The sequence below is a fragment of the Garra rufa genome, chromosome 5 (genome assembly GCF_049309525.1).
Source record: "Garra rufa chromosome 5, GarRuf1.0, whole genome shotgun sequence".
Taxonomy (NCBI): Eukaryota; Metazoa; Chordata; class Actinopteri; order Cypriniformes; family Cyprinidae; genus Garra; species Garra rufa.
The window spans coordinates 533,326-555,662 of record NC_133365.1 but is presented as its reverse complement, the minus strand read 5'-3'; the positions used below and the strand labels follow the sequence as shown (position 1 = coordinate 555,662).

The following is a 22,337-nucleotide window of genomic DNA, read 5'->3' as shown; positions in this document are numbered from 1 at the left end:
GCCTGAATCCCTGGCCAAGATGGCCGCCGATCCTGAATCACTGGCTAAGATGGCCGCCATTCCTGAGCTCCCGGCCAAGATGGCCGCCAAGCCTGAATCCCCGGCCAAGATGGCTGCCAAGCCTAAGTCCCCGGCCAAGATGGCCACCAAGCCTGAGTCCCCAGCCAAGGTGGTCACCAAGTCAGAGTCTACACCCAAGATGGATGCCGCCAAGTCAGAATCTGCACCCAAGATGGCTGCCACCAAGTCGGAGTCTGCTGCCATCACGGCCGCCCTACCAGCTGCAGTTCCTGCTAAGTCAAGCCAAGTCACAGCTGCTGCTCCTGCCAAGTCAAGTCATGCTCAAGCTGCTGTCTCTGCCAAGTCAAGTTACATTACAGCTGCTGTTCCTACAAGGTCAGGTTTCATCACAGCTTCAATTCCTGAGCCAAGTCAAGACACAGCTTCACTTCCTGAGGCAAGTCAAGAGACAGTCACACATCCTGAGTCAAGACAAGACTCTGCTTCATGCCCTAAGGCTGGTCAATACACAGCAGCACATCCTGAGTCAAGACAAGTCGCAGCAGTTCCAGCAAGGTCAAGTCCAGTCACAACTGTTGTTCGTACACAGTCTAGTCACATAACAGCTGCTGTTCCTGCTCAGTCAAGTCACGTCACAGCTGCAGTTCGTACACAGTCCAGTCACGTCACAGCTGCAGTTCGTACACAGTCCAGTCACGTAACAGCTGCAGTTTCTGCACAGTCAAGTCGAGCAGCACCTCCTGAATCTAGCCAAGACACAGCAGTCCCTCCTGAATCTAGTCAAGACACAGTTGTAACACCTGAATCAAGTCAAGTTACAGCTGTTCCAGCCCAGCCTCCCAGAGCCTCCGCTGGTTCCGCCCAGCCTCCCAGAGTCTCTGCTGGGTTTGTGAGTTTAATGAAAAGCTAATAATTAAATCATACAAATGTTAAATCATAAAAAATCAATCAAAATAAAATACTTACTTAAAAGAAAAATTTCTGTTTATCCATGTCATGTGACCATAACCCACATCAGAGAACCATGAACATGCAAATGTGATATTGAATTAAAAAAGGATCAGATGAGAAAAAAACGTTGTGAATTTGTAAATTCATGAATTTGTGCATTTTAATGTGTTTAAAAGACAAAAGCCTTCTAAAGACACAGACATACATGGTTTAACCTAGAGAGTGATAATTCAAATAAAAATGAATGTGTTCATCAGTAGTTGATGCAATATTGAAACACGTCTTTAACCTGAAATCCAATTTTTGTAAATCCAATAGTCAAATGATGTATAGCCACCTGACTAAAAACTGGTCTTTATGCGACTGTTTGCAAAACTGGAAGACTTTCTAAATGTACATAAGCAGTAGGCTATTTTAAAAAGGAACATTTAAAAGTTAAAATGTATTGCTATTATGTAAATAATATGTAATCAAACAAAAAGTAACTAGTCTGATTATGAGTATATTAAAATGTAATTTAATCTAATAACAAGTCTAAATCTGATTATGTAATCCAGTTTACATGTAATTAGTTACTACCCTGTACACAACATATAAGTTTTAATAGAAATGGCATTAAAGTATAATTTAGTTTACCATAAAAGCTTGTCAGTACATTCAGCAGTATTTCAAAGACAGTGTAAGTAGTTATGAAATTACACATAAAACTACTTCATTAATTAAAATAAAAACTAATTCATTGCAATAAACAGACACAATTAAAAATTTCCAATATATAGATTAGTTTGTTTCTTCATCAGAACAGATTTGGAGAAATTTAGCATTACATCATTTCCTCACAAATGCTTCCTCTGCAGTGAATGGGCGCCGTCAGAATGAGAGTCCATACAGCTAATAAAAACAATAATCCACAAGTAATCCACACAACTCCAGTACATCAATTCATGTTTTCTCAAGTGAACAGCTACGCGTTTGTAAGAGGCAAATAAAATAAAAATGTAGCATTGTAAGTAATGTAATGCTAAATCTTTCCAAATTAAATTACTTTGTCTGCATCTTGGACATCCTGAGGGTGAGTAAATTTTCAGCAAATTTTCATTTTTGGGTGAACTGTTCCTTTAAGTGTCCAAAAACACTACATTCAGTTGCACGCACAAAGTGCAATGTAAAAAATATATATTCTGGGGCCTCTGGGACCATGATCAGACCCTGTTAATCTTCAATTAAGCAATGAAGAAATTTAATGTGCTCCTTCGTTTTTGGTCTATATTGTTAAAAGACCATTTTCTTTCTTGAATCATTCCGCTTCAGTGTCATTTAATTTGTTTTTAATTGTGAACAAGCCATCACTGACTGATGAATCATTCAATTAGTTTCCCTTCAGTCTGTCCTTTGGGACCCATGTTTTACTCCCTAATTGAGTTGGAGAAATGTACTGCAGACATCTCACCTCATCCCAGCACGCAAGTGAACCGCAACTGCTTAAAACCTAATCAATAATTCCCTCTTGAAGCTTTCTTTCCTCATCTTTTATTTCCTTCTCATCTTTTTTGTATAAAGAAGTCACACATATAGAGAGGGTTCGCTCGAGTGCTGCTTTTTTGGAGAAAAAAAAAAGATTATTATAGACATAAGATATCTCATCCAGACTAATAATATAGTGAAGAAGCTGTGTCATTCCTTAGTGAGTCGACCTTAATTTTTCTTGATTTATTTTCACACGGAAATACTTTTATAAGAAATTCAATTAGTGGATGAAATTGTGTTGAAAAATAGAGTGTTTGTACCCAGTGTCACTGATTCAGCATGCTGCTTTAGCTTGTTACTGTAACCACTGATGCAATATTAACATGGTTGTCCAATTAATTAACATAGTATGGTCTAGATATAGATAGCAACACATATTTAGATGCTACATTCCCATGATACCCTGCAAGAAATGATTTCTGTAATGGTATGTTAATAGAGCATGTTCAGTTCTGCTCGAGGCAAGATTTGACACATAAAGATGTGGTCTGGTGAATCAAACATGCATTTATATTTATGTGCAGTAAACACAGGGGAGTGGTTAGTGTGGAAACCTTGAAATGCCTTCAAGTACTTATTCTGCCTGGACTGATGGGATTATAGTAGCTTTGAACTTTGCTCAGCATCAGTGGTTAATATTTCAGAATCTGCTGAATCTTATATACTAGGAATTTAAATTCACTTTGCTGGAAAAGAACATTAATGCTGCTCATTTGCACATGAACTAAAATGAGACTTTCCTGGGAAAGTTCTGTTATGTGCCATAAATTTATAATTGTCTTGCAGATTATATTTTGTGAATGTTTCCCAACTAATTGTCTTAAGCAGGAATCTTTTTTTGTTTTGTTTTGTATGGTGTAATAAGTGTGACTCTTTCATTTGTCTCATTCATATTCTTACATTTGCAAAATAAAAAGTTTATTGACATGAGAAAAAATAATGATAAAAGTCAACATTAGCAGACTTTTATAGAGGTACACTGCTGTTCAAAAGATTGGGATCGGCAAGATTTTTTAATGTTTTATTTTTTTTAAAAAGAAGTTTCTTCACAGAAGATGCTCGTCAAGGCTGCGTTTGATCAAAAATTCAGGAAAAAAAACAGTAATATTGTGAAATATTATTTTGATGTTAAATAACAGTTTTCTATGTGAATATATTTTAAAATGTAATTTATTCCTGTAATGAAAGCTGAATTTTCAGAATCATTATTCCAGTCTTCAGTGTCACATGATCCGTCAGAAATCTATCTAATATGCTGATTTATTATCAATGTTGAAAACAGTTGATGCTTAATATTTTTTTTGTTTTTTAGGATTCTTTAATAAAGAAAAGTATTCAAAACAGCATTTATTTAAAATAGAAATTTTTGTAACCATATCAACTATTTAACAGTTTGTGGTCAGTACATTTGTATTTCTTCTTTTTAAAATAAAAATAATACTTTTATTCAGCAAGGATGTGTTAAATAGATAAAAAAAAGAAGTGATAGCAAAGACTTCTATTTTGAATAAATGCCATTCATTTTAATCTTCTTATTCATCAAAGAATCTTGAAAAAAATAATTACAGGTTCCAAAAAATAAATAAATAAAATATTAAGCAGCACAACTGTTTCCAAATAAAAATAATAAATCAGCATATTAGAATGATTTCTGAAGGATCATGTGACACTGAAAACTGAAGTAATGACTAATGAAAATGCAGCTTTGAATCAAAGGAATAAATTATATTTTAAAGTATATTAAAATAGAAAACATCATTTTAAACTTTAATAATATTTCACAATATTTCAGTTTTTATCTGTATTTTTGATCAAGTAAATGCAGCCCTTATGAGCATAAGATAATTCTAAACATCAAAAATCTTTCTGATCCCAAATCTTTGAAAGGCAGTGTAGGCTACAGTACAATGTAAATCTGTAGACTGTGGCGGAATTACTGCCATCTCTTGGCATGAAGAAGATGTGTATTCTTGCTGTGTCATAAACTATTATTTCTAATATTCACAAAAGGAAATAAAAGGCGAACTGCTGTGATTGTACTTTTGGAACAAACACTGCATTACTTTTGAGCCATTCAACCTCAGTTGCTGATGCCAAAGTATAATAATGTAGGCTACTAATTGAAAAAAAAAAAACATTTAGCTTTTTTAATGCATTTATAACTATAACTGCAAATGTATCGTGTATACATTACAAAAAGCTAGACTAATACAACTAAAAAAATTACCTGAGTGAAACAAAAATGACAATTTTACGGATTGTATTTTTTTTAATCTAGGTGTATTGGCTTGAAACATAAACGAGCATACGTATAAAATAAAACGCATAATTTTCTTCGCATAAGAACTACAACTACCATAAGTATGTGAGTTGATGTGATTGACGAAACAGACAACAACTGTAGTTCTTATTTAGCAATCATTATTATTAACTACAGAGCGTCTTCAAAAAGCTACGTTTTAATGTAGAACAAAACGTCGATTTCTTGTTAGCACAAGGAGTTTTAAAACTTTTTACACTACAAATATAAAGTCTGCAGTTGAGTTTGGGAGCGATCGCCTTGGATTTAGGGCTAAGGCAGGTCGATAAATGTTTAAAAAAAAATGAATAACAATAAAACAAAACAAAACAAAACAAAACAAAACAAAACAAAACATCAGCGGTATGTACATTGCACATGCGCACTGCACTTGGAGGACTGCACAGGAAACACTTCCAAACAAAGAGGAAGCGCTCGTGTGATTTAAAGGGGACAGCACACAATCCAGAATCATGTTCTTGTTTGCAAACATATTTTTAAAATGAAAATCATTACGCAAGGAGCTTCGGATCGTCCTGCAGTGACAACTGAGGTAAAACGTGATTGAGAATAAGTTTCTGTATAACCTCTCAGTTAGCTGATTTTATGGCTGCTGCTGCTGCATAGCTCAGCTAAGATTAGCATGTGAGCTAATTCCACGTTGATCAACAAAGCGACACGTAAACAGAAACTCTAAACATATTATTGTAAGTTACAATACCGTTCGTATCAAATAATAATTTCGGCACATGCTAGTATTTTTTGAATACAAATGTTGGCTAAAGTTGCTTATAATGATATTTATTCTGCAATGCATTGTGCCGGACTGCAGGTGTTTACATTTAAATTGACTGTTATACATATTCATACATAAACATGTACGTAAATTTAGCTGCACAACTTGATCTATAAGTAAAAATTATTTTCTTACTTAAAGATTTTTTATTGAGAGTACTGGAAACTCTGAATAAAAGTGCTTTTAATGTAACGTTATATTCTTGCACTTTAATACTCTTCATAATTGAATTGTTTGGGCTTTTGTGTTCATTTTTGTTATATAAGAATGTATTCGATTTTGAGTTTTGAGTACACCATAATAAAGACAAAGCAAAAACCAAATTTTACAAATTTATTAAAAAGAAAACACTAAAATAATTACGTTGCATAAGTATTCATACCCTTAACTCAGTACATAGTGGAAGCACCTTTACAGCCTCAAGTCTTTTTGGGTATGATGTGACAAGCTTTGCACATCTGCATTTGGCAATTATCTGCCATTCTTTGCCTCAGCTTTTCACCTCTCAAATTCTGTCAGCTTGGATGGGGGCTGGCCTAGTCCTAGTTGTTCCAATCGTCTTCCATTATGGATGATGGAGGCTACATGCTTCTGTGAACCTTCAATGCAGCAGATTTGTTTCTGAACTCTTCCCTAGATCATTGCCTTAGTGCAAGTCTGTCACTGAGCTCTACAGGCAGTTATCTTGACCTCAGGACTTTTTTGCTCTGATATGCATTTTCAGCTGTTAGACCTTTTCTGAGAGGTGTGTGCCTTTCTAAATCATACTCATTCAGATGAATTTGCCACAGTTTAACTCCACTCAAAGTGTAGTAACGTCTAGAAGCAATATGAATGCTCCTGAGCTATATTTCAAGTGTCCCAGAAATATACTTAAGCAAAGGGATCTTTTCAGTTTTTTATTTCTAATAAATTTGCAAAGTTGTTACAAACCTGTTTTGTGCTTTGTCATTATGGTGTATGAGATGTAGATTGATGTGGAAAAAAGTAATTTAAAGCAGTTTAACAATGCTACAACAAAACAAAATGTGAAAAACTTTTGCTATATATATATATATATATATATATATAAAATTTTAGCTTTTGAGTTATTGCTTAATTAGTAATAATAATGATAATAAAAAAGCTGCAGCCTCACCAGCTAATACTCAAAATATTAAGCTCAACATTTTCCCACAACTACAGATTGTCTAAAATACTCCTGAATGCTTTTTAAACATGATCATTTTCTGCTTTTCTTGCAGAAATCACCTCTGTTGTGTAAGATGAAAACTCTCTTTTGCTGAACTTTATGCCTAGTCTTTGGCTTGGCAGGGCAGTGAGAACACTCAGCAGATTATCCTTGCCAAACCTTTGTAGGCAGTCTTCACCCAGAGCAACACTAAATTACCAATCTCTCCAGTGTTCGAGGACTCTTATATATTCGTGGGGCTTTGCATCTAGCCCAAGTGGCATCTTTTTCTGTCTGCCACAAATTCGCCAGTTAAGTCTCAGCTCAAGCTCTTATTTCCACATTTTCTGGTCTGAGTGGCAAAGTGAGCGACCAGTCATGGCAGAGCAGAGATACTGCGTTGAATACGCCAAACGTGGCACGGCAGGCTGCAAGAAATGCAAAGACAAGATCATGAAGGGGGTGGTCCGGATTGGCAAGATAGTGCCAAACCCATTCAGTGAGTCTGCAGGAGAAATGAAAGAGTGGTACCATGTAAAGTGCATCTTCGAGAAGCTTGAGAGAGCACGTGCCACCACAAAGAAGATCGAAGACATCACAGAACTGGAGGGATGGGAGGAAATTCAGGATGAGGATAAAGAACTAATTAATAAACATATTTCAGGTATTCAGCCACTGCTTTACTCTCTTTGTTTATTTTGCATCAGTTGTCCTTGTAGGCTTGACACATGCTGAGCAGACTCTCTTCTGTTTTCTGACAGAGCTGGCAGCCAAAGCCAATGCAACCCCAAAGAAGAAAACGCAAGCAAAGTTAAACAACAGTGGGCAGCTGTCAACACCGGTAGCTGATCCAACAGTCAATGCTCCTCGCAAGTTTTCGGGCTTTACGGGTACATACACTTTTTTTTTTTTTTTTTTCTCTCTCTAAAGTTTACACACACCTTACAGAATCTGCAAAATGTTAATTATTTTAACAAAATAAAAGCGGTCGTACAAAATGCATGTTATTTTTGTATTTACTACTGGCCTGCATAAGATACGATACATATAAAAGTTGTCTACATGTAGTTCACAAGAACAAATAATAGTTGAATTTTTAAAATTTTTAAAAATGACCCCATTCAAAATTTTACATACGCTTGGTTCTTAATACTCTGTTGTTATCTAAAGGATCCATAGCTGTGGTGTTTTTTTTTTTTTTTTTTAAAGCAACTATTATTACTATTAGCTGGGCGGTGGAAACTTTTTGAATTTGAAGATCAGGGTAAATTAAACCGATATTGTCTTTTGGGAAACATTTAAGTATCTTACGTAGATTCTGAAGGGCAGTGGTAAATGAAAAAAAAAATGATATTTAGGCAAAATAAGAAAAATTTACACATCTTCGTGCTGTTTAAAAGTTTACACCCCTGGCTCTTAATGCATCGTTTTTCTTCTGAAGTATCAGTGAGTGTTTGAACCTTCCGTCATAGTTGCATATCAGTCCCTCAGTGTGAAAAGATGGATCTCAAAAATCATAGTCATTTTTGGAAAGGGTTCAAATACACAAAAATGCTGAAAATACAAAGAATTTGTGTGACTCTTTTTAATTTGAGAGTTCTTCTGAAGAACAGCAGGCAGTTTAACTGTTCAGGACAAACAAGGAACTCATGAACAAACAACTGTCACTAAACAAAATAAAAACACAGCTGTGGATCATTCAGGTAACAACACAGTACTTAGAACTGGGTCATTTTTATGAATTCAACTCTTTTCTTTGGACTATATGTAAACGTCTTTTATGTAAAAATATCCTATTACGGTCAGTGCTAAATAAAAAATAGCATGCATTTTGTATGATCCCTCTTATTTTGATAATAATTAACATTTTGCAGATTCTGCAAGGTTTATGTAAACATTTTACCTCGACTTTGTACACTGTGGTTAGTGGGTTTGGGGTCAGTAATATATTTTTATAGTCTTTTATGCTTATCAAGGCTGTATTTATTTGATCAATATACAGTAAAAACAGTAATACTATGAAGTATTTAATTAAAATTTAATTTAAAGTTTTATATTTAAATATATTTTAAAATGTAATTTTAAAATATTTTTTTTCTTTTTTATTTATTTTAGGATTTTTAGGAATAAAGTTTATATGTACAAGTTCACTTTGTCACTTTGTACTGTATATAGACAGTTATTGTGTTTAAATTTGCATGGACATGGATCAGATTATTCTTAATAATTTGTTTTATAAAATGTCTTGCCAAATGGCAAGTAGTTGTCTTGACCCACCAAAGCTAATTTGGGACAAAAGTTAATTTTGGACAGCAATTAAGATGTATAATCTCTCATTTAATACTGTTAAAGTTATTAGGGTCAGCTTTCTGACCGTGTATAGACCGCAAGGCCCAGAAAGGTAGTAAGAACATTAATAAAAATTATGAAGACATGAGAAAACAAATAATGACTTCATTCGACTATTTCTTCTCTTTTGTGTCCGTCTTTAGCTTGCATTTACTAGAATACCACAATGTGTATGTGTGGTGCCGTTGACGCCGGAGCCTTACAATTTTAACAATGTTCTTCCTACCTTTCTGGGCTTTGAACGTAGTAGTTGCGTTGCTGTCTATGCAGGGTCAGAAAGCTCTCGGATTTAATCAAAAATATCTTAATTTGTATTCTGGAGATGGGTTTTATGGGTTTGGAATGATTTTTTTTTTATTTTTGGGTGAGCAATCCCTTTAATTTTAGGTTTAACACTCTTGTGTCCACAGCTACCAAGGCCGGTTCCTCTTCCTCCAGTCCTGGACCGTCTCCTGCCAAACCCAATCAGGGTAGCGCTTTATCAGTTCAGCTATGTGACCCCAACCATAAAGACTCTTTACTGCGGGAGTTCCGCAAACTTTGTGCCTTAGTCGCAGAGAAGTCTGGCTACAACGCTAAGACAGAAATTATCAGAGATTTCTTGACAAAAGGCTCTGGTGGAGGTAAGCATAGAAAATACGGGCCAACGTCAACACAAATGGCTTAAAAAGTGATTTCAAAGTCTTACTTTACTTTTCTTTTTTTCTTTGTTTGTCTCCCTCCCACATCTTTGCAGACAAATTCCGAGGAGATTTGTACCTGACAGTAAAGCTTCTCCTCCCAGGAGTGATTAAGAATGTGTACAACCTCAATGACAAACAAATTGTCAAGCTTTTCAGCCGCATATTGAATTGCAGTCAAGATGAGATGGTGCGAGACTTGGAACAGGTTTGTGGTGTTGTTTAACATATTTCTTGTACAAAAGAAGTCTTTTGAGAAATACTTGACCTTTTTCTTTACTGGGTTTCACATAGGGAGATGTTTCAGAGACAGTGCGGATGTTTTTCGAGGACAGCAAGTCTTTCCCTCCAGCAGCCAAGAGCCTTCTGACTATCCAGGAGGTGGATGCTTCACTGACCCGTCTAGCCCAACTCACAAAGGAGGACGAACAGCAGGCAGAGCTGCAGGACATTGCTAAAAAGTCAGACATAAATCATTTTTAGACTTTGATTATATCAAATTCTTATTACAAATGTGTTCCAATTGTTTGGATTATAAGAATGCTAACTTGATTCACAGATGCACTGGAAATGATCTGAAGTGTTACATTCGATTGGTCAAACATGATCTGAAAATCAACTCTGGGGCTAAGCATGTGTAAGTGACGCTAACAAATTCTATCTAAAGGCATTGTGTTTATTCTGTTTTACTCATTGTGACCTTTCTCTCATCAGTTTGGATGCCGTTGACCCCAACGCCTACGATGCCTTCAAAGCCTCCCGAAACCTTGGTGATGTAATCGACCGAGTGCTACGGAACCAGCAGGAAGCTTCTAATGGAACAGGGCCTAGAAAGATCCTCAGTGTGGAGGCATCTCTAATGACCCCTGTACAGCCAATGCTGGTCTGAATCTCATGCTTGTGTTATTACAAACCTGTATTAATGACTTTGTTCTGTTGAACATCGCAGAAGATATTTTGAAACATTTCTCAAAATACCTCCTTTGAAGTTACACAAAAGAAAGTCACACCTGTTTAAAGTGGCATAATGGCAATATTGCAATTTTTCTGTGAACTATCCCTTTAATTCCATATTCTTCAGTTACAGATTACATCCAGTTCTAAGAATGTGCAAAACTACATAATTTGGACTGTCTGTAGATAATAGGTTATTAAAGGGATAGTTCACCCAGAAAAAAAAAAATCAGTCATTAATACTCACCCTCACGCCATTCCATACTCAAGTCCTTTGTTCATCTTCAGAAAAAAATTAAGATATATTTGATGGAATCCAAGAGCTTTCTGACTCTGCATAGACAACAATGCAACTACTATACTCAAGAACCAGAGATGTAGTAAGGATGTTTTTAAAATAGTTTGTGACATCAGTGGTTCAACCTTAATTTTTAAACTGTAAACCGGCTCCTGGGTCAGCAGCACCACCACATGCATGCGACGTGGTACTTGCGTCGAAGACTGACACAGAAGAGAAGAAATTGTTGAATTACTCTCTAAAAAATGCTGGGCTAAAAATAACGCAGCTTGGGTTATTTTGACCCAGCTGGTTGGGTTAAATGTTTTTACACAGCATGCTGGGTTGTGCATGCAACTATTGTTTAAAAATGATTACATTGCTGGCTTAAAATGGGCTGGAAATTAAAAATCACATGCATAATTATAGAGGCAACCGCAATAATCAAAAGATGAACATTATTTAGCTGGAACACCAATGGACATAAATGCAGGACAAATTGAATTTATTTGGGTGAATACAGCATAGTTTACAATATTACATAACATTAAACTCATTTAACAATCATTTTAGAAATAAAAAAAAATGTAGCATTTTTATTTTGTGTATTCAACTGTTCTCTGTAATCACTTTTCGCTAAAATAGTGCTAATTCTCTTGCTGGTGTGTTGCCGAAATCTGAACTGGTGATGGGCTGCTGTTTGCCGGGGGATGTACGAGCCTCAGACCGCTGCCTCGCGTTTCATTCGTAGCTCAAAGACTCCATAATCTGTCCATAAACGCACAGTACTGAGATCAGAGAACATATAACATTAAATTTAATTTAATTCAGTACTATAACAAATAAAATCTGCTTATTTTATGCAAGGCAAAAGACATTTCCGCCATGACTGACATCCTTGTATGTTGTGTTGCCTAAAATGATATAATTTATAGCAGAGTAAAGACTTTATAAATGAAAAAAAATGTATATAAACTTTAATTTGCTGAAGTGCACCAAAACGGCAGTGCTGAGAACCACTCTCTCTAATAGAGAGGCTCAACCCAGAGGTTGGGTAGAAAAAAATAACCGGGTATTTTTTAGAGTGCTGAAATACTAGCCAGCATCTGGGTAAAAGTATTAAAAACAACACAATAAAATCACCCAACAGTCTAAACCCAGCATTTGGGTTAAAATAACCTAGCATTTATTTTTAGAGTGTACGGTTGAACCACTGATGTCACATGGACTATTTCAACAATGTCCTTACTACCTTTCCAGGCCTTAAATGTGGTAGATGTGTTGCTGTCTATGCAGGATCAGAAAGCACTCAGATTTCATCAAAAATATCTTAATTTGTGTTCAAGATGAACAAAGGTCTTAAGGGTTTTGAACAACATGACTAATTAATGACAGAATTTTATTTTTGAAGTGAACAATCCCTTTGTTGTTTAAAACAAATGTCAGACGAAACAAAACATTATGCATATTTTTTAGTAAGTTTTCTGAAATTGTATTAATTGCTTGTTTTTAATTTTGTAGGCAGAAGCATGCAAGTCCATTGAGTATGCCATGAAGAAGTGTCCTAATGGGATGTATTCTGAGATCAAGTATGACGGTGAGCGTGTGCAGGTCCATAAGAACGGCAATCACTTCAGTTACTTCAGTCGAAGTCTCAAACCAGTACTCCCACACAAGGTCAGGACCTCCAGTCTGTTAGCTTTTCAAATTGAATGCCATAGGATATATTTATATACATGTTTAAAACCATTCAAATCTATTCTAAAGAGTTTGATTTTCTCCCACAGGTCGCCCATTTTAAAGAATTTATTCCGCAGGCATTTCCAGGTGGTCAAAGCATGATTCTTGATGCTGAAGTTCTTCTTATTGATACAAAGACTAGCAAACCACTGCCTTTTGGAACTCTTGGAGTACACAAGGTAAACCAGAAAGCAATGTGCTCCTTAAAAGAATAGTTAAATATACCTGAAATGGCTTAATTTATTCACTCTCATGACTTCTGGATGCTGTAAAAAAAAAAAAAAAAAAAAATCCATGTAGACTCATGCACTACACTACTGTTTAAAAATGTAGGATATGTAAGATTTATTTATTTATTTTAAATTGTTTTTGATAGAAGTCTTTTACGCTCCTTCAGGCTGGATGTATTTGATTAACAATAAAGTAAAATGGTAATATTGTCAAGTATTATAATTTAAAATAACACTGTTCTATTGTAATATGTTTTAAAATTGCATTAATTTATACCTGTTTATCTGTTCTTTTAGAAAGAACAGAAAGTAACAGAACAGACATTTATAATGTTACAAAATATTTCTATTTTAAACAACTGATCTTTTGTAACATTACAAATGTCTTTACTGTTACTTTTGATCAATTTATTGTGTGCTTGGTGAAAAACAGTATTAATTTCTTTTTGTTTTTGTGTGTGTTTTTAGAAAGCAGCTTTCCAGGATGCTCAAGTGGGACTTTTTGTGTTCGACTGCATTTATTTTAATGGTGTCAGTCTTATGGACAAGTGAGTTTTCATTTATCTGAAAGTTATTGCGGGTTTTATGGAATAATGAAACATTTATAATAAAGTTCGATTGATATTTTCAATGTTAGACTTGAAAGGTATTGATGTGGTGATGTTTTCCAGGCCTCTCTGTGAAAGAAGAAAGTTTCTTCATGACAATATGGTAGAAGTTCCTAACAGGATTCTGTTCTCAGAAATGAAGCATGTCACGGTCAGTTCTGCGGTGTTACATGTTTTTCTTTCTCTACCCATCATGTATATGTTCTCAGTGTTCAGGAATGCTTACAAATGTGTAGGCAGGTCAAGTTAATTAAAGGATGATGTTATGGTAAGACCTAAGGGTGGATGATTTTATTAAAGCTAATGATATTGTGTCCCAACAGAGAGCTGCTGACCTGGCAGAAATGATCACGCGTGTCATTAGAGAAGGACTGGAGGGCTTGGTTCTCAAAGATATCAAGGTATAGCCTGACTATGATCTTAGTGTAATACTAGCACTTAATAGATTTGTATGCCATCAATGTAACACTGTGTTCTAAGCTGTCTTTCATTGTACTTGCTGCAAAAAAACTGTTGCATAAAACTATAATTTGGTGGCACTCTCAAACTGTGTTTTGCAAAGCGACAGTGAATAGCAGAGGAATTGGACCAAATTTTTGTGCCAGACATTGTCTTTCTAAATGGTTATTGCTTTGTTGCGTACCATCCAGTTACCTTCTAGGAATAAAAATGTTGCATTGTATGACAGATATCTTAATTCTAAGCAGTATGTAAAATATCAAATATGGGTGGAAGTACCAGTTTTTTGACATTTTTACACCACAAGGACTGGAATGATTTTAGTTATAGGAACACCTTTTAGGAGGACTAAATTAACTCCTACTTTAGACAGGGTTCATACGAGGTGCTTAAAGAGCTTGAAGTACTTTTTTTGGCCTGGAAATTCCTTGAAAATGGCAATATTCCTGAAAAGGTACTTGAAAAGTGCTTTAATTAAAAGGCAATGTATCTATGCGTTTAATTTTTTTTATTAAGCACATATCTTTTAATGCTAAAAACATCACAATTTTTATTGCTTATTTCAGTTAGTGTCAAACTAGCGAGCTGAGCCAGTAGTACTGACAATTCAATGAGTAAACAGTCAAATGTTTTTGCTGAAGACAATCATTTTTAGAATTTGAAAGAGAAGACATTGTTTGATAAGTGTGATCTCATTGAAGTCCTTAAAAGTCCTTGAAAGTTCTGGAATTTTATAGTATCTGTATGAACCCTGTTTAGAGTAAAGAGACTAACACAACACAATAGGAACTACTATTGATGTAAGTGTACTAGTGTTTTCAAACGTACAGACATTGGGACCAGTACTTAAATCTTAAAAATGTGATGATACCGCCAGCATTTCCCTCTAGTATTTTGTGTGCTGTTGAGCAGATTCTTAAACGCCTATGATTGGCTATTGTGTTCACACACTCAAGAGATATGTCTGTGATTGGCTACAATGATCATGCTTCACGCTTTTCACCAAAGTCCTTTTAAGACAAGTCATGTCACTCGGCGGCCATCTTTGAAACGCCTCTCAGGCATCAAAGTGCAGCTCCTATCTCTTTGAATGGGGAAACATCAAATTCTCCAAAACTGTTCGCCAAACTTACGATTAAATTTCATATTTGAAATCTCCAAAGAAATCCAACAAGAACTGCCTCATAAATATAGTTCCTTGTGCTTGAATAGCGTTAAAAAAACGCTTATTTTTCCGGCTAGATGAGCCAGTGCACATGCGCAGTACTGAACGCACGTCTTAGAGCGCCGGCTGTTTCTATAGCAACCGGGACTTCTAACGGCAGATGCAGTGACGCGCTGACTTTACTGATCAACGATTGGCTCTTTCACTAAGAAGGCGGAGCTTCGCGGCCATGATGACCGTTTCATTGTTCCCCATTCAAAACTACACGAGTGACATGTCTTTGGTATTCTATAGTCTTTGTTTTCACCAAGCACTTACACAGATACACACGGGAGCGTTTATAAGCCGTGCCTATCAGCGGATGCCTAATATTGTGGCATTCAAACGCTCTAGTGTGGAAAACATCACTAGCTGCATTTCCATTACCCTTCAAATTGCGCAAATTACAAATGTGCTCAGTAGAAACACGTCACTTTTGTCACTTTGTACGTAGCTGCTCTCAAGCATTAATGCTTGAATAGCCCTTAGCAGTGCAGTATGGCTCCAACACAGCCACTGGAGCTGATCGTGGCCATTCATTCTTGTTTCAGAAGCGTCTCTCCACACTGCTTTGCTAAAGATACACGTCTACGTTTCCTTCAATTAAAAGTAATGGCTAGTGCGGTGGCTGTGATATACATAAACCTACCCATGTCGGTTGGCATGACTTATTGTCAGAGGAAAACATAACGTTTTAGTCACATAACATTGGTTAATGGATCGCTGTCATTTGGCAATAGTTTTTTTAATCAACATTTCTGAAATAATGTGAACGTTTTACGCAAATCTGTAATGGAAACATGCCTATAGTCAGCTGGATTACGGCACCTCAGAATTCCTGCTAGAAAGTGTCCAAAGGGGAAAAATTAGTTTCTGGCGCACAGCACTGGTGGTTAGTTCCTGTGACTGAGTTCAGTCCCAGTGTGAAAACCGCTATAGATGCTAAAATCGTGGTTACTTTTTGATAGTGAATACTGCAGTGCACACAGTATACATACTGCAAAAAAATGGTAGTAGTAGTATGATACCCCATGTTTAATGTAATGGCTGCCAAAAAAAACACTGAAGGATTTTGACAGCTTACTGTTTTAAGATTAAAAGGTGCAGTACATTTGTGTTTGTTAGGTCACTTCATGGCTTTATTACTGTTTCAGGGTCATTATGAACCAGGAAAACGTCACTGGTTGAAGGTGAAGAAGGACTATCTGAATGAAGGAGCGATGGCAGACACTGCTGACCTTGTGGTGCTTGGTGCTTTCTATGGCAAAGGCTCAAATGGTCAGTATCAGCAGTCCAATCCAAATGGTTTTGAACAATAACTGAATGTCAGAGCTGCTAGTGTAAGTTTTGAAATATTGTTTTTCTGTGTGCCAGGTGGAATTATGTCTAGTTTCCTCATGGGATGCTACGACCCAGAATCCAAGAAGTGGTGCACTGTGACCAAGTGTTCAGGAGGCTATGACGACGCTACCTTAGCCAGACTGCAGAAAGAGTTGGACGTCATCAAAATTGGCAAGGTAAATCTTGTCATTTTAAACAGTAGTGCCTCCATTTCCATATCAGATTTATGAAAGGTGCATATCATACGTTTTCCTATCTATCTTGCTATCACAGGAACCAAGCAAGATCCCTGGATGGTTGAAGATCGTCAAGAACTATTATCCAGATTTCATTATCCGAGATCCAGAAGTAAGACTCTTTCTAATACGACCGAAGGGATGCTTAATGTTTATGTGCTTGTAATGTGAAATGAGCTTGATGAGGCTCTGTTAAAAGCCTGGTTACAGTTGAGCATGTGATAGAAAAATGGCAATGAAGGAACTTTATTAGCTTGTTATCTCTTTAACTCAGATGAATGTGTTTAATAGGCCGTACAACACTCAATTGTTTAAGATGTTTACACTGAATTGAAATGGTAGTAGTTTGTGTTGTGTATTGGACTATAAGGAATAATACATCCTGCTTGTGAATGCTTACAGAAAGCACCAGTTTGGGAAATAACGGGGGCAGAGTTTTCCAAATCAGAAATGCACACCGCAGATGGCATATCCATCCGCTTCCCACGATGCACTCGAATGCGAGACGACAAGGACTGGAAAACCGCCACTAACCTTCAACAGCTCAAGGTACCCTTGATTGGGAAAAAATGATATTTGCATATCTGTATGCATTTTGCATAGAGATTGAACCAGGGACTGTAGGATATGCCATCAAGCATCTCAAAGATAATGTTACATCTGTCATTTCAAACTAGTCTTTTCTTTTCTCTGCATGTTGTTCAGAATGATAAATCAACATAAGTTGACATGAAATAAAAATTCACCAATTCACCATCTGTTTTGTAAATGCATGTTATATACAAGGATGAGTCATACACAATAAGATCCGTTTCATTTTTCTATCATTTTTTTGACCACAGAATGTTTAATCAAAATGTCAACTCGATTTTCCAGTAAAACAGCATGTTTCTCTCTGATATATGGCAGACTTCTCCATTCATTTAGTCTGCTTAAACCCTACCCACCCACAATCAATCACAAGCTCGCATTCATATTTTAGTGCCCATTTTCAAGTTGCTATATTAAAGAATAGCTGTTGCAACTTTCAATAAATTATATTTCTTATAAATATATATATATTTTTTTTTGCAGGAGCTGTATCGAATTTCAAAGGAGAACTGTGATTTTGAAGTGACAGCTGGTCCGTCCAAAACAAGCCAAAATGACAAGAGTTCCTCAGGAGGCGAGAGTGGAGGAAGCTCTCCGTCTGTATCTCATGGAGCTTCCACAGTTAACAAGACTAGTAAGTGTTCACCATTAACAGATCCTGTTTGGTTTATAGTTGTCGAGTGTGACATTTGCATCATAAAAGTACCATTAAAAAATTCTCTAATTGTTCCATCTGTTCAGAAAATGGTCATACTCCCAAAGCAAAGGCGGTGAAAACTGAATCACCTTCTCCAGCAGTTAAGAGGAAACTACCCGCAGAGAAACAAGATGCCAAGAAGGTTTGTTATCTGATGAACCCATATATACTATAATATACTATAATAGTTTTTAAAAGTTTGAGCTCATTAAGATTTTTGTTGGTTTGTTTTTGAAACTCTCCTAAAGAGATAGATCACCTAAAAAATGAAAATTCTGTCATTAATTATTGCCCTTATGTTGTTCCAAACTTATAAGACCTTCGTTCATCTTCAAAACACAAATTAAGGAATTTTTGATGAAATCTGAGAGCTTTCTGATCCTGTGTAGACAGCAACACAACTGACACGTTCAAGGCCCAGAAAGGTAGTAAGAACATCGTAAAAATAGTCCAAGTGACATCAGTGGTTCAGCTCTTAATTTTATTTTTTTAAGGCTACAAGAATATTTTTTTGTGCACAAAGAAAATTTGTGTTCTGTAGATGAATGAATTAAGGTCTTACGGGTTTGGAACAAGGGTGAGGGTAATTAATTACAGAGTTGTAATTTTTTTGGATGAACTATCCCTTAAAGCTTACAAAGGCTGTGTTTATTTGATCAGAAAGGCATTAAAACTATAATAGATTGAGAGGTTATTACAATATAAACTATTTGAATACATTTAAAAAAAAAAAAATTATTCCTATAATGGTAACGCTGATTTTTAGCAGCCATTACTTCAGTCTTCAGTGTCACATGATCCTTTAGAAATCACTCTTATATGCTGATTTGCCTTACTTACTGACCCCAAACTTTAAAACTGCAGTGTGTTTTCTTTGAACATGAGTTTAGTCTGTCATGCCATGTCATGGTTCATTTATCTGTTTTTAGATCATCTTTGTCCTCAAACCCTGTGATCTTGCTCCATTTCAGATAAAAACAGAACCTGTTCACAGCAATGGACAAAGCAAATTGAAGACAGTTCAAACAACTGACCCAAAGAATGAAAAGGTTTGTTTGGTCTCTTTTACACTTAAAGGAATAGCTCACCCAAAAATAATAAGTTTGTCATTAACATATGTTTCAACTGTTTTTGGACCCCATTGACTTTCATTGTATATTAAAAAAAATCAAAGTAACTTTATTAATTTTCATGAGGGTGAGTAAATTATAGAACATTCATTTTTGGGTGAACATTTTAAAGGAAATGTTCATCCAAAATGTTCATGTCTTTATTTCTTCACTTGAAAAGAAATAAAGGTTTTTGAAAAAAACATTCCAGGATCTCTATATAGTGGACTTCAATGGGGATCAATGGGTTAAAGGTCCAAATTGCAGTTTCAATGCAGCTTCAAAGGGCTCTACACAATCCCAGCCAAGGAATAATGGCCTTATCTAGTGAAACTTATCAGTTATTTTCTAAAAAAATAATAATAATAATAATAATTTATATACTTTAACCACAAATGCTCAAATGCAATAGCTCGAGTTTATGCATTACTTACAGTCATGTTGGAAAGGTCACACCTGATGTAGGCGGAAATACCGACCCAGTGTTTACAAAGCGAACATGCAAAGAAACTCAAACGCCCTTTACAAAAAAGGTAAAACAACATTGTTGGATGATTTTGAAGTTGGAGGAGAAAACGAGATGAGATTCTCGCTCTACCCTACCTTTTTGATTACGTAATGCTTGAAGTCACGGACATGCATCACAGAGCTAGTGACAGATGAGCATTTGTGGTTTAAAAAGTATATACATCAGGCATGTGATTGGCTAAGGACAAAAAAGCAGGAAAATATACTCACCCCCCCCCCCCCCCTTTGAATGAACCAGCGCTGAATGAACCTTATTGAAAAGTGTTAACTTACCATCTTATCAGATAACGGTTAATAATCGGATAATGATTTGCGGTTGTCGGTTGGGAAAATTAACCGAAATGAGCATCCCTAATAGCTAGCAAATACAAGTAAGTTAATGTTAATGCAGCTTAAACATCCTGCCATAGTGGAAAATCACTCAAAATCGATCATCTAATCAATCGACAACAAAGTCAAATTAGTAACTTATAGGTTATATATAGACACAAGCAATAATACATACCCAGATCATCCGATCCGCCGATGTACTTGTCACGATAGTACCACTGTAGCACGAGAGCGACTGAGGTAACTTACACTGCGCAGCAGGGAACTTGATTGACAGGTGATCTGACCAATCATATTTCGCCATTTGCGAACGGTCGCAAATACGTGACATAGGTCACATTTTCAGGTCGAAAAATCCGGAATTCCGGATTAATCCGGAAAAATCACATCCCTGATACATATATATTTTGTCCAGATTGTTTCATTAGATAAGACCCTTTTTTCTTTTGTCTTTTGAAGCTGCATTGAAACTGCAATTTGGACCTTCAACCTGTTAATTTCTTTTAGACTGAAGAAAGTAAGTCATGAACATTTGGATGACATGGGGGAAATTTTTGTTCTGGAAATGAACTAATCATTTAAAGCTGAAGGGTGTAATTTTGCTGTAAATATACTTCATCACCACTAAAAACCAATGTCATCTTCTTGCAGACACTACTGGACATTTTCACAGGCGTGAAGCTCTACCTCCCAGAGACAGTGCAGGACTTTCAAAAGCTACGGCGCTACTTCCTAGCATACGATGGAGATCTGGTGCCCGAGTATGACTCCGCTTCAGCCACACATACAGTGGGAGAGCCAGAGGACAACAGTTCGGCCCAGAAGGTCACCTCCAACTGGATCTGGGAATGCATCCGAAAGAGGAGGGTCGTTCCCCCCTGCTGAATGAGGTAGAGAGATTGCTGGAAGGACACTACCACAAAGCTCAGGCATTTACAGAACAGTAAACCGGTTTCATCAGACCCGCAGCTACAGCAATACACTGTCATTCATGACCGACACAGCTCAATGAACATTTTCTAAAAGGTGTCTCAAATATGATTTTGTCTGTTTTACCACACTGTGGTATGACACACATTGTACGAGTAAACTGTCAGTTCAATAGCTTTTTAAGTTTGGTTTGGCATTATTTCTCACTATGAATTTGCATATTTATAATTTTATATAACTGTTTTTGCTGTCATTGCTACTCATTTCATGAGCTTATTCTTCAAGGAGGTCAATACGTGTAATGATTTTGATGACTTCATGATGATACAGTGTCATTTATCCGTTTGAAAAGGGTTTTTGTATGGAGTATGCTCTTGGGCACAGGACGAGTGATTAACAATACAATAGTAACAGCCATAAGGCATGATTGTGGAATGAATAATGGTGTAGAGTAAATTGGGTAAGAGCCCTCTAGCTTAGTAATGGTAGTTGTGTGTAATTTCAACTGTTCCAATCATTCTAATTAAAACAAGCCTTTTATGCTCAAAGAAATTGATTTGTGCCTGAAGTCGAGTCAGTCTAGCGCACAACGGGGAACCATAGTTCTGTTCTCCAATACGAGTGATTGTATGAGTGTCTGTATAACACATTCATTTTCAGCATTGGGTTGTTTAATCATTAAGGTGCACTCAGTAATTTCTGGAGTTATACTGACACACAGAGGTGAGAGGAAGAATAATGCAAACGTAGTGTCTTTTCAATTGAAAATAGTCAGTGGGGTGCATTTTTACATTTTTTTTTTTAAGATACTCATTGCTCAATTTCATTTAGAAAATAAAAAGGTGGCAATATTATGCCAATGTTTTAAAGGTCCACTGAAGTGCCTTGAAACACGCAGCCTTATTCTATGTGGTGACGTACTTTTAACTGAAACAAAAACATATCGCCCAGCCCCGCCCACTTATTTTGAAGAGCCAATAGCGTTCCATTTATATCTGCTCGGGCCAGAGCCGTTAAGCTCGATAAAGCCGCATTTGTAGCTTATGACAGCCACAGACTAATAAATTACCCCACAGATTCAATATGAAACTTGTGCTAAAATAAAATAGTGATCATAATCATGCTGAGGCTGTGTAGTTTAATACATGCCGAGCGCACATATGATCTGCTCCGTGTATTGCGTCTCTGTGTAGGGGGCGGGACAATACGGATTCTAGAGAGCATTTGATTGGTCAGAACGTTTGATGAGAAACTGAAGTGCACGGTGATATCAAAATCGTTGATTCATATTGGCAGAAGTGATGAGACT

General features: G+C 36.3%; 1 protein-coding gene across 1 annotated transcript; it reads left to right on the top strand.

Moving 5' to 3' along the window:
- The first annotated feature begins 5,220 nt into the window (after nucleotides 1–5,220).
- lig3 (ligase III, DNA, ATP-dependent) lies at nucleotides 5,221–21,716 on the top strand. Its single transcript, XM_073840452.1, has 21 exons — nucleotides 5,221–5,351; nucleotides 6,839–7,429; nucleotides 7,527–7,655; nucleotides 9,525–9,737; nucleotides 9,851–10,002; nucleotides 10,089–10,255; nucleotides 10,354–10,431; nucleotides 10,509–10,677; nucleotides 12,547–12,702; nucleotides 12,813–12,944; nucleotides 13,464–13,543; nucleotides 13,667–13,754; nucleotides 13,927–14,004; nucleotides 16,421–16,544; nucleotides 16,641–16,783; nucleotides 16,881–16,955; nucleotides 17,246–17,392; nucleotides 17,918–18,068; nucleotides 18,176–18,273; nucleotides 19,103–19,180; nucleotides 20,750–21,716. Exons 2-21 carry the CDS (start codon nucleotides 6,886–6,888, stop codon nucleotides 20,981–20,983), a joined length of 3,036 nt encoding a protein of 1,011 aa, XP_073696553.1. The 5' UTR covers nucleotides 5,221–5,351; nucleotides 6,839–6,885; the 3' UTR covers nucleotides 20,984–21,716.
- The last annotated feature ends 621 nt before the right edge of the window (nucleotides 21,717–22,337 follow it).

Bases quoted from the DNA above. Each gene is read 5' to 3' on its own strand.
- lig3 (XM_073840452.1), top strand. From the start codon at position 6,886: ATGCCTAGTCTTTGGCTTGGCAGGGCAGTGAGAACACTCAGCAGATTA. The intron at 10,678-12,546 runs GTCTGAATCTCA...TTAATTTTGTAG, and splicing joins CCCCTGTACAGCCAATGCTG to GCAGAAGCATGCAAGTCCAT. The intron at 17,393-17,917 runs GTACCCTTGATT...TTTTTTTTGCAG, and splicing joins CTAACCTTCAACAGCTCAAG to GAGCTGTATCGAATTTCAAA.